This window comes from Argopecten irradians, chromosome 3, assembly GCF_041381155.1.
Source record: "Argopecten irradians isolate NY chromosome 3, Ai_NY, whole genome shotgun sequence".
Taxonomy (NCBI): domain Eukaryota; kingdom Metazoa; phylum Mollusca; class Bivalvia; order Pectinida; family Pectinidae; genus Argopecten; species Argopecten irradians.
Genome location: NC_091136.1, coordinates 20,014,713 through 20,028,074, shown reverse-complemented (window position 1 = coordinate 20,028,074; position 13,362 = coordinate 20,014,713). Strand labels below are relative to the sequence as shown.

Here is a 13,362-nt window from a genome sequence, read left to right as displayed (position 1 = left end):
CAAGAGTTACAGCACGGTCTTCCACAACACATGATGGCATGATGCTGGCATCTCAATGACAAAGTTGACTATAGTGTACAATCAATAATATAACGCATACGCGGGTGGCTTATAATTACCATAATGCAGTGATCAACAGTCTTCGAAAAGTTAGCCTGAGATGGTCGTAATTGCATGCCATCTTTGGTTTACAGCATACAATGTACATGTATATAAGTAAAGAATGCTGTTGTGCTAATTGATTCCGAGATGATGTTGTCGGTCATCAACCAATAGTCCAAGACGAGATGATAAATTGAAAATGTAACACTGCATCAAATGATAGCACTTTTTATTTAATTTGTATTTACATGCATATGGTAAATAGGAAATTTTAATTTCTTAAATATGCATGGTAAACCACAAAATATTACTCAGCGTAATGAAGATAATAAATGTAATTCGATCTTAGATACACATCTAAACACAACATACACGTAAACAACCTCTCAAATACAAACCCAGTGAATGTACTTTAAAATATCCGTCACAACTTTCAATATAACCATTTGCTCGGTAATAATATATTGTACAGTATATACTATTTAAAGTACATTCACGTTAATATATCATTTAAAAAAAAATATTAATCAGTGCTTGTTCGTCAAATTCCAGGTAGATGCAATATACTGTAAATACATTAAAAAAGAAAAGAAAACATAAAAGTCCAAGAACAGCCATCAGTCTAACTTCTTATTTTCAGTAAAAATAATATTAATTTAAAACGACCAGTTTCATTAATGATCTTTATAAAGTAAATGGCTATGTACATGTACAACCTTGACTTAAAAAATCAAATGATGCCAAAGTTTTCACCCTGTCAATTTTGGCCTCAAATAAACTTTAATAATTTACCAAAATTGCCTTGATTTGATTTCGTTTAAGACTGAATGCAAGGCTTTTGTTTTTTGTTTTTCAAGCCTACAAAACGTCTTCATCATATGACTGATGTAACTTATATAGACAGTTGTCCAAAGGACGATCAACACATCTGACATCTATGAAACCATAATACTGAAAGCATTTAGGATAAATTCAATATTCATGTACATGATTGTCATTTGACTATAACAAAATACCTCACCACATCTTTTGTTTTCCACACTTCATGTAATATATTAAGAGCATTTTAAGCATGGAAAATGTAACATGCATTGGGGGATTACCCTAATTAGGCCTTCCTCGATACTCAAGGGGTTCTGATCACTTACGATCTCTTCACCCCTGGAGTATCGAGGATGCCCTTAGGCCTGCGCTTACATATATATATAATGTACAAATAGCTTGACAATAGACATGTACATTATGTACAATCAATGTACAGTCATAAATAAAAGCATCATCAGAAACAATGCAAGAACGAAAATGCCCCGGGCATTAATATATTTAGATTTTGTAATAAGTAAAGATAAAGCAAAGGTATTAATTGGTTATTATGCCAGCAGTATTTAACATTTCTTTTACACTACAGACCATATTAGTGGTGATAAATCATCATTTTTCTTGCTATATATATGTACATGTAATACTGTGTCAAGGACAGGACAGAGTATTACATATATAGAGAAAAATGTTTATAGAGCCAAACGCCTGTACATAAAACAGGAAACAAAGCACAAATCAAACTAAAAGAACAAAATAATATTGGTAAAAGGCTCGTTTGTATAGATATCAATCCTGTCTAAAAATATGTATGGACTTCAGATACCCATTCTCACACACACACACACACACACACACACAAAATAATAAAATAAAATTTGATTCTCATATGGCTGTATCATTACTGAAACCCAAAACTTTCATTGTTAAATCTGGTTAAGTAATCATCAAAAATTTTTCAATGAAAACATTAACTATAATGAATTATTGTAACAATACTTCACTTAAATCTGATGGGTTACTTCAGTCAGGTATTTAGTGTTGAAATTGGCCGATATCTTTTCACAGGTGTCTATTTTTATTGACAAAATTTTATCTAGAACAAACAGAAGGATACATTTAGCAATGTTACACGACGGTCACGTGCATATCAGCGAAAATGAAAAGAATATATATCCAACATAAGGATCACGAAATCAAACAAAGATTTCCTTTTTATAGAATGTGAAAATAATTTTCTTATCTCTTACAACATAAGCCTGTCATCCAACTTTTATTTGTTTTTGATCATGATTATCCATTAAGAAATTAAAGTCTTCCAAGTTCTCACTTGACCAATCACAACTAGAGGCAGAGCACATATTTTTTGGCTGGCCGACAATTTCGTGATTTAGGAAATAAGAAAAATTATAAAATATATGTGTTGTTACCACAGCAATCACAATACAATCACACGACTGGCATGGTAATTAAGGCTTGATCCTAATGTAGGTAACCTCATCACCACATTCTTAGTCCGGCCACTCACACAGTTCTGCCAATAGGCCATGTGTAGCTTTAATGTTCACCCTGAAACATTAAACAATCATCATCTAAACACCATTCGTAATTAACATTGACAATGGTATCCTTATCCTCATCAAAATCCATTATACAATATTAGTGTTACAGTTGTTATCAATTTACTGGTATCTGAAACTACCGGTAATTTATAACCATAATTGCAACTGAATTTGAATTGCTTATCAAAATTACTTACATGTAATTTGATTGAAAAATTACTAGATTTCAATTAATGTTTTGTAAATTACTTCAGAATATCGTCAAAGACTTCTATCTAGATATCTTCTGCTAACAAATAGGTCATTCAAGTTTAAACCATCAAAGTGAACCACCAGAGGTTTTCTTTTTAAACAAGTGGTGAATGGTGCAAGATGGATTAAAGGTATTCATTGAGATAATTAAGTAAAAGGTTCATCATTGAGATTTTGTCCCCCAACAAATACATGAAGGTAATAAACAAAAGAATATATGTATCACACCCACCAATACATTTTTCTCCAAGATCACACTATATACATCTAGCTAGGATCTCATTGGAATTCCAAGCCAATTTGTTATACTCTTGGGATCACTTGATCTTCCGACTTGATATCTTTGATTTATCATGAACAAGGGAATAATTGACCTCTGAGGTTTGACCTTCACATTTTGATCTCTGTGTTGTGGTGTTTGTATACATGTACGTTGTTTTCAGTTGTTTGGCATTATCAAGAATTCAATGGCGTGACCTTTACACTTTGAATATTGTGGTTTGACCTTCATGTTGTTACCTCAATGGTGTGACCTTTATATAATAAACTTTGTAATTATATAACGTAACCTGTCTGGATTGATCCCAGTGACACAGCATAAATAACTTAGCCTCTGTGATGTAATTTGCTCTGTATGATTATATAACCTCTGGGTTTTACCTTTGATGTTTACTGCGGATGTTTACCACCAAGACGACTTTTTCTTTGGTTCCTGCTCCCCTGGCACCTGGACATTGACCTTGAACCATGCATTACTCAGGACACCCCTAAGGTTCCAGATACCGTCCACATTGTCAGGCTGTACATTGTAGGATGAGTCAACAGCTTTACATTGAATCTCAACATCCTTTTTGTTAGCTGGCAGTGGAACTGTTGCTTCCCATAGTGTCCATGCATATGTCTTGTACAATGGTTGTTCTGGGCGTTTGAGTTCTGCGGAATGCCATGTCTTTCCTCCATCTGTTGTCACATCAACTCTCACAATTCCTCGTCCACCACCGCTCCAGGCATATCCTTTTACTGTTACTTCAGTTGAACCCTCTTCTAGACTGGCTCCATTCACTGGCTCACAGATGGCGCTGTTGACTGGAAGTTCCTGAATGGCAGGAACAGTACTGAAATCAACATTATGCCAGTCTATAGATGCATGAAAGCCTTTGTAATCCTTCTGTTGCCAGTGACAATCACTTTCCTTTTTTGACAGTGTTATCTTGCACAGCCATTTCACCTGTCTAGCTCCAACGATTCCTGGAAGGATGATCCTCACGGGATAACCATGGTCACGGGGAATATCCTCTCCGTTCATCTCATAAGCGACAATAATATCTTTCTTTAACCGTCGAGCTAGTTCAATGGGAATAGACGCTCCATATGTTGAACCTGTCGGGTCATGATCCAAGCCGTCAAAAATGATATGATCACAATCCACAGTGTCTATATCAATTCCAGAGTACTTCAGGAGGTCATCAAGACAAACTCCAGCCCATTCTGCATTACTTATGGCAGCTGCACCCCAGTTCAGTCCCTTCACTGCTTTCACCTTAACCATTTCACTACGACGATTTCCAGCACATTGGACAATAGAAGCAACAGACTTTTTCTGAAATTTACTTTTAAGATCCTTTAGGTTGATATTCTTTTGCCGAGAAGCTCCTTCAATTCCAACTTCTAACTTGTATGTCTTTGGGTCTACATCTGGAACAGGAAGGTGATTGCGTACAAAGAACAAATCGTTTGGCGTTAGAAAGTTGTCAGGAAGAAGCTGAAGAGGAGGTTCAGCATTGAAAGGAGTCGAAGAACTTGGCCTTAAAGCCGGATGTCGTTTAGGATCATTAGCATATGGATTGTTGGCATCACGTTCTTCTATTTTGGGGACCTCAGTGATGTTTCCTATACGAAGCTCTTCAAGCATGGCAAACACCTCTTTGTTCTTATGCACGGCGTACATGTTCCAGAATGGGTCCATGGCTCCACCAGCTGCCAAGAGGATTTTACTTCCTCCAGGATGGTTGGCCACAAATTCTGTAACATCATAAACTCCATTTTTGTAAGTCATCCAGATCCTTGTGTCCTTCGTATTATGTTTGCTGACATCTGCCAGAGAGTAAGTTGGGAGGCCAGGAATTAGAGAGCCAGCATCAAATTCCTCTGAGGAGGCAGCTAGCTGGGCATCAATCTGGGACTTAGCGAATAACGTCAAACCTACAACAGTCAGTAAAAACAACATTTACAATCCAAAGACTTGTAACCATCAAGATACTTTCTTCTATATATTGTGTTGTATATAACCTATAGTGGTCCATTGCATGTTTATTTTTGTATCTATGACTTCAAATTACTAATCCATGAGCTAGGAAACTAAGATTATTTAAGCATTGAATGTCTTTAAGTTGGCATTCATAGCCAATATGAATGCCAACTAGACAGTTGCAAATTAGTGCTATTGCTTCTAATTGAATTTGCCTCTGTCCAGTTGGCATTCATATTGACTATGAATGCCAACTGAAAGATATTGAATGCTTATATTTATATTTGATAACAATTTTATGATGAAATCCTAAGATATTTTGCATCTATAATGAATAAAGAATTCATTATCAAAGACAGAACAGCCATTTGACCAGCCATCTTTCGTAATCCATGATAATGATGTCATAATATGAGGATGGCAGTTTATAGACTGATAAATACAGATATCGCAAAAGTTGAAAAAAATGGCTGGCAAGGACTGTGAGTAAGCTTGACCAAACAATAATGTTAATTTTTTAAGTAAACATAACTTCATGCTATTAGTATCCAGTCAGCTGCTTTCATGATTATCTTATGCAGTTTAAATTCTACATTGCTGTGGGGTTAACGAACGATTTTGTTAAAAAAGCAATGACTTTATACCGACTTCTGGTACTCAATAATGTCTGAAATGGTAATTGGCAAGTGTGTTTGGTAAGGTTACAAAATAGGGCTGCAGTGAAAATGTAAATATTCATCTATAAACTTATGCCACAGATAAAAAATCAAGAGTCATGCTAGGGTCTGCATCACTCCCCGTGTAATTATTGAGCACCCTTAAGTCTCTTAAATTCACTTTATATATGTACATGTAACTAGTAATAATTAAAGATGCTTTGACGCTGACAAAGCATAAATAATAATTCTTGCCATATTTTTAAATATGTGTATGAAACCGCTTATACTTACATGTTGTACCATGACATGTTATGGTGTTATTCTGATACAGTACATGTTTCTATATTAATGTATAAAGGATAAAAACTTTCTACCAGATCTAGATGGTAATGCAGTTTTTATGTTTTCCCGGAAACGTAGATTTCACATATTTTCAATTTCTTTTTTAAATCTTCGTAAATTACTGCACCATATGGCACATACAGTGAGCTATGATAATAATCATTTATCCATTTACTTCATTCCATTAGTGTGTTGTAATCTATAAACTAGCTTATATACAGCATTACCTTATAATTTAATTTCTACCGGTTAAAGGTTATATTAACGTTATTATTGCATAGACTGAATGGTCTGCACGTCGAGTATAATGACGACATATACACGAAGAAACTTTTCAAGTAAATTCTAAAAGTGACATTGGCCAAACTAGATTATATGGGCTAATAAAAATAGTCTTTATTTCCTCCAAACTAAAGATTACAATATCATTTTATAATAATATTTATTTAAATAAAGATCGACAAAATTAAATTATGAGTAAAAGAAAAATAAATTTTGCAAAACAATTTGCAAATGTTATTGAACATGTAGTTGTAATTACATATTTTTTATGTTACATTGAATAAGATTATAGCGTAATGACATTCAAATACTTGTTATCAATGTGCCACATCTTGATTTGTTTACCTAATTGTAATAACAAGTAAACATATGAAAATCAATGCCTAAGTAGTATCTCACTGAGTTATTCAAGTTATATTATAAGAATTATTCTCAATATCAATGCAAAGCATCTGTGAAAAAAAGGACTGCCTGTTTTGGGTTTACAAAGTCAGCCAGTTTTAGAAACTAATCATCTTGGTTTTATTATGAATAGTAAACATCAATCCTTTGAAAGGATTAAACAGGCATGTAACAAGTTGAAAAGTGGTACTATTGCATTACTACGTTCTGGTGCACACCAGTGTGCCCTGAACCCCCTTACTATTTCAAAAATTATCAAAATAAAAGTTTATCCTTCTGCTCTATATGGGTGTGAGCTTTGGGTGTTATCAAAACCTGATTTATTAATGCTTGAAAGGGCTCAACATTTTATTATAAAGTCTATACAAGGGTTTGACAGAAGAACTAGAACAGATATGTGTACTTCACTAATAGGTTGGACCTCTATTGAGGCTTATATAGATATTAAAAAACTATTGTTCCTAGGCAGAGTTTGCAGAATGAAAAGAACAAATTTGATTTTTAGAATTTTCAATGTGAGATATTTTTTAAATAATGTGACTACGTATGTTCAAAAAGGTTTTATTCCAGACATTACCAAAATACTTAAGAAATACAACTTATATGAATATGTCTTAAAATTTTTCGATGATGGATCTTTTCCTTCCAGATATTGTTGGAAGGCATTAGTCCACAAATCTGTAACTATGTATGAAACAAATGCCTGGAAATTGAGAATGTCAAATGACGCAGAATTCACACGATTCTTATCATTACATGATTGTTTAAAACCCCATTACCTTTGGAAACTAGTTCTACGTCATCCAAATTGCCTTGAAAATGTAAGATATATTATGAAAATGATTGTGTCTGTACGTTTAGAAAATTCTGTAATATTATGTCAATATTGTGGACACTTTTACACTGATATTGTTAGTCATATTGTTTTGAATTGTTCATTAACTGAACAAATAAGAAATGATTTCATATGTTCAATTGTATCAATCACAAATGTAGATTTTATTTCATATTTATACTCCCTCTCAGATTTTGAGCTAATACATGTATTATTAGGAGGTCCCTTGGACTATACATTGGAATGTTATAATATAGAACAATTCAGATTGACATGCGTGTACAATTTTAGAAAGATGTTCAATTCGTTTATGTAACTGATTAAAACTTACTCGTTTATGAATATATATAAATATTGAAAATAATTTGATATAGAAATATCCGAGAGAATTGTGCCCTCTTCTCTTTTTCTCTGATTTACAATAACCATGTTCTGTATTTTCCCCTATTATCTCTCAAATTTTGTACATATTATCTCATGCTGTTATCATATGGGTTTTTTTTCATATACATTTGTATTATCATTATATACTCTTCATTTTGGAGGAAATTAAGATAATAATAATAATAATAATAATTTAATTTCTACCGATTAAAAGTTTATATTAACGTTATTATTGCATAGACTGAATGGTCTGCACGTCGAGTATAATGACGACATATACACGAAGAAACTTTTCAAGTAAATTCTAAAAGTGACATTGGCCAAACTAGATTATATGGGCTAATAAAAATAGTCTTTATTTCCTCCAAACTAAAGATTACAATATCATTTTATAATAATATTTATTTAAATAAAGATCGACAAAATTAAATTATGAGTAAAAGAAAAATAAATTTTGCAAAACAATTTGCAAATGTTATTGAACATGTAGTTGTAATTACATATTTTTTATGTTACATTGAATAAGATTATAGCGTAATGACATTCAAATACTTGTTATCAATGTGCCACATCTTGATTTGTTTACCTAATTGTAATAACAAGTAAACATATGAAAATCAATGCCTAAGTAGTATCTCACTGAGTTATTCAAATTATATTATAAGCATTATTCTCAATATCAATGCGAAGCATCTGTGAAAAAAAGGACTGCCTGTTTTGTGTTTACCAAGTCAGCCACCTGGTACGAGTGCTTATTGGAACAGATACATACAAATTTAAATGTCCAGTTACGCACATGTGAACGTGACTACCAAGTCTGGGAGACACAAGTGCTTATAAACATTGGAGCAGATACAGTAAATGTGAACGTGACACGTATGTACAAGGTCAGCAAAACTTAATTGTGTTACAAAAAAGAAATATTAATCATCTCATTTAACTCTAAAATTGAACTTTAATGTCCGTTGTTCATGAATACATTTCTCATCAAAATCAATAAAATCATTACCCATACTTTTATTATGAATTATAGAAAATTATTGAATGGCCTAAAATTAAAGTATTTATTATATAAGCTGTAATTTGTAATTCAACAAAAATGCTTTTTGCTTTGTAACATCTAAAGAAGAGTTCATTTCTGGTATACTGATATATATAGAGACAAGACGCTTCATAGAGCAAATACGGTAATGTGAACGTGACTACTAAACTTATTTGTAAGTCAGCAAATATCACAGAGATGGACAAACAAATTAGGTTGTTTGGTGTCACCATTCCAAGGTCACTGATACAATATATAGCCTTATTATTGTCCCAAATAAATTCTGCCCAGTTGGCAGCTGTGTTTACTAGCAAGTATATACATCATGTACATATTGTATACATGTACCATAAATATGTAATTACAATGTATATAAATATGCAGCATTTACTGCAAGCAACACAATATATAGATATTCAGTCTATTGTTTTTATGATTCAAATAGAATTGTACATAATATTTCTGTATCTCTCGTTAAAATAATTGCTGCAAAATCCATACATAACCCTTAACTTACACAAGTCCTAATTAAAGTAAGAAAAATCATCTCTAACCATGATTCTATGAAGTGCATATACATGATGTCCCAACAAACCCAAACTGGTAGAAATTCAAGATGAATTTCCATGGCCTTTTGATATGGCCATGCATAGTCAACATAACAAAAACTATGGTTCAGCCTTCTGCAGTTTATTAAAGATGCTCCACCGCTGATCATGACAAATGGTATTTTTTCACTATTTAAAACAGCAGCAGACGATTTAGTATTTTCTTCAGTTTCAAAAGTTACTTACTTTACACCATTACCATCGTTGAAAAGTTTGAGCTTCTAATTAAATAAAATATGATTTTACTTCAAATTAAAATTTAAAAAAAAATAAAAAATTAATTGCATCCCGAAAAAATTCCCTGGCACTATATCCTATATATATGGAATAAAGTACTAATTGTGTATGACCCAAAGGCATAATTAATTATTTCATATTATTTTTTGTGTTAATTAGACTTATGTATACACGATTAACCACTAATTATTGTTCAAACGATGAATATCATTTATGCTCTGTCGGCGGTGGTGCATCTTTAAGACGAGTACACGTGTACAGGTAACATACCCATTAAAATCTCCCAATTACCCCTAAAAATTGTATGAACCTGCAGGTTCTGATTACCCTTATACAATATACATATATATTTATATAAATACATATTATACCCAACACATTATTATGAGCACTTACATCTACAAATAAAATCAGAAGAAATTTAGTAAAATCAAACAAATTCAAGTCATGCTCAAGAGTCTGCATCAACTAGCTGTGCTCTTGTTCCAGATAGACATTTGCACAATTATTGGCTTGTCATTGATTAGAAATACTTAATTTATACAATAATTATACCCAAATAACTTTTTCCAACATATCTCTGTTAAGTTTTGATTTCGCACAGAAGTCTGAGTTTTACTCCTCCCTTTCCAAAAGAGCGAGCACAATTAATTACCCACGTACCCATCGAAAAATTATCTGGAGCACTGATACAATATTGCATTACACTATTTTGACTTAATGCAAATGCAATATGATAAGTAATTTAATCTGATAGTATTGCAGTACATCTATATATATCAACAGCAAGCCTGCACTAACAGTCCAATAATTACCCCTAGCTGACTACCAGGATTTAATATACCGGGTATATAACTTTAGAAATAAAAGGAATGCAAAGATTTGTTACGAAAATTCACTGAAAAGTTCTGTAAAAGCTAATTAAAGCAAATATCTATGAGTTTTACTGTAAAAGATATCTAAGATGTTTTTTACCTGATAAGGCACTTGTCACCTATGGAATCTTAAGTGTTAGTAAACAGTTCAAGGTACGTTTTTTTATCCTCATCATATACAGATAAAACACTCCGATACATGTATATCAGGAACACCTGTATGTACATGTAACATATATCTTAAAGCTTTTATACTGTTATATTTATCACATTCTGTTTGTTCCTCATATTTACTATATATATAGCTATAGCTGTATATGTACATTGTACATGTATGTACATGATATCATTGCCTTTATCAGTATGAACACTATTCTCTTACATGATCTGTACAATTTATGACAAATAAAGCAGTATATATGTATATATCATAAAGATAATATATTTTGCTTTTGATGTATAGATTATATATATATATATTAGTGATTTACATAGGTGGACAGGAATGAATACTTTTGTGCTATCTTTCCAGATCATTGAACTTGTTTATAATTAGTAATCACACTTTATAGGATGATCATCATAATGCTGAACCAAGGATGTCTAGCTACATTGTGTGGTATATATTTTTTTATTCTTTTTTTTTTTTTTGTTGGGGGGGGGGGTTGGGGGTTGTGGAGTCTTGGTTCACTAAAATTTAGGATATTCAGTAGGATTTCACTGCATATCATAATACAACTTCTGTAAATTAATGCATGGTGCAGTTGTGCAGAGTTACTTAACTAAATAAATGAAATATTTAACTACATTTTTATAGGTAGACAAATATATGTTTATGCAGCTTTCATGGCTAACCATATATTACACTGTATTCTTCCAAGTGCTGCATCCTTGATACTTAAGTGATGCAGGGGTCACTAAACATGGTGTACAACTGAACGTGTAACATTAATATAGCTAGAGGCTTATATCCATGAGCAAACAATTATAAATTATAATGCTTAATACGTACTTTTGTTCTGCATTTTATAGGCCTATTGTACAGTAAATGTTTCTGTTGATTTTTTTTCTTGGGCTCTTTTTTTAATGTGCAACTACAGAATAACTTGTAACAGTTAATGAAGGACACATACATGTACATATAATCTAAAAAGTAAATCCTTGATTATTATCTATTGATTGATGCACATTGACTGTAATTGAACATTTCAATTTCAACTGTTAATTATCATATCAAAGACCTATATCATGCGGCAACTTACCGACGAGTCCAGCAGCAGTACCAAAGAAAGCTGCCGATCTCCAGTAACGGGACTGTCCGTAATCTGATGACGTTGAAAAAGGCCTTGTCACAAACGACGAGTTTGCATCCTTGTTGGCAGCAACAGCAGCAATAGGATGAAAACGACCTCCGCTTGAGTATACGGGTACTGTAGATTTCCTTAACCCCAGCCTCAGAATTCTAAACGTTGACATTATTTCAATGTCCCTGCCTGATGCCCAACACTCGTACCTTAGAAATTCTAGGTGTGTGCGATCCTGTAAACACAAGCAACAACGTTACAATCTGACCTAATTCCACCCTTTCTACCAAACGCTGACATGACCCAGATTTTCTGTATAGTTTGAGGCGCCGAAGGGGATAACAGCTACGTATACGATATGACTTGTCCTTACATGACCCGTCATTCTAAAACCCGAAAAGGGATATTTACATGCATAAATCAAACTATTTTAATTCCAACAGATATGCGTGTCTAATTAACTCAAAATACACATAAAATAATGTATTTTGCTTTTGGTATCAGAAACATATTGTTTCTGTTGGTATGTATGTACAATCAGTACATTTGCAATGTATGGATTTTTCGGATTATCTTAAATAATTTTATCTTGAAGTTAAATCAGAACCCCAAACTTTGCAATGATGGTAATGATGTGAAGTAAGTAACTTTTGTAACTGAACAATTGAAGGAAATACTTATTCGTCTGCTCCATTTTTTTATATATAAAAGCATGTATACCATTCGTCAGCGGTGGAGCATCTTAAATGAATGAAGCAAAACTTCTGACTAAGAACAAAATAGTTTTAAAATGGTTGATAAAGAAAAGGCACTTCTGGTTTGGAATTTTTGATTACAAAAACCCAAGATAACTTGTTTATCTTAAGGATGGCAATGTCAAATCATAACAGGATGATCAATTTTAAAATAAAAATATCAAGCTATAATATATGCAAGGATTTATCTCATATACGTCCTTGAATATATGTAACGATTAAACTTTCACGTAATGTACATTTATATGGCAAGCCAAGTTGCTTTTTTATTCCAAATTTCCGATACCGGAAATTATAATTCCAATATGTGGAATTCTATTTCCTATATTGGAAATTCTATTGCCGATATCGGAAATTGAATTAATTATAATTCTGATTTCAAAATCTAATTTCCCTTATCAGAATATCCGATATCAGAATATTAGAATTTCCGATATCGGAATTAGAATACCCGATATCCGATATCAGAAATTTAATTTCGATATCGGGAATTTTAATTCGGAATATCAGAATTAATATAAAAAAGTAACTTGGCTTACTAGCAACCCAAGTTACTTTTTATTCCGAATATCCTATATCGGAAATTCTATTTTCGATATCGAAAATTATTTTTGATTTCTGATATCGGAAATTCTTATCGGAATTAGAATTCCC

The 13,362-nt window shown here is 32.5% G+C and overlaps 1 protein-coding gene across 1 annotated transcript; it reads right to left on the bottom strand.

Moving 5' to 3' along the window:
• Positions 1 to 314: 314 nt before the first annotated feature.
• Positions 315 to 12,247, bottom strand: LOC138317781 (sulfite oxidase-like). The gene is made up of 3 exons (XM_069259672.1): positions 11,912 to 12,247; positions 3,396 to 4,937; positions 315 to 2,490 (listed from the first exon to the last, which is right to left on the bottom strand). The coding sequence occupies exons 1-2, from the start codon at positions 12,123 to 12,125 to the stop codon at positions 3,418 to 3,420; spliced, it is 1,734 nt and encodes a 577-aa protein (XP_069115773.1). The 5' UTR covers positions 12,126 to 12,247; the 3' UTR covers positions 315 to 2,490; positions 3,396 to 3,417.
• Positions 12,248 to 13,362: the final 1,115 nt, after the last annotated feature.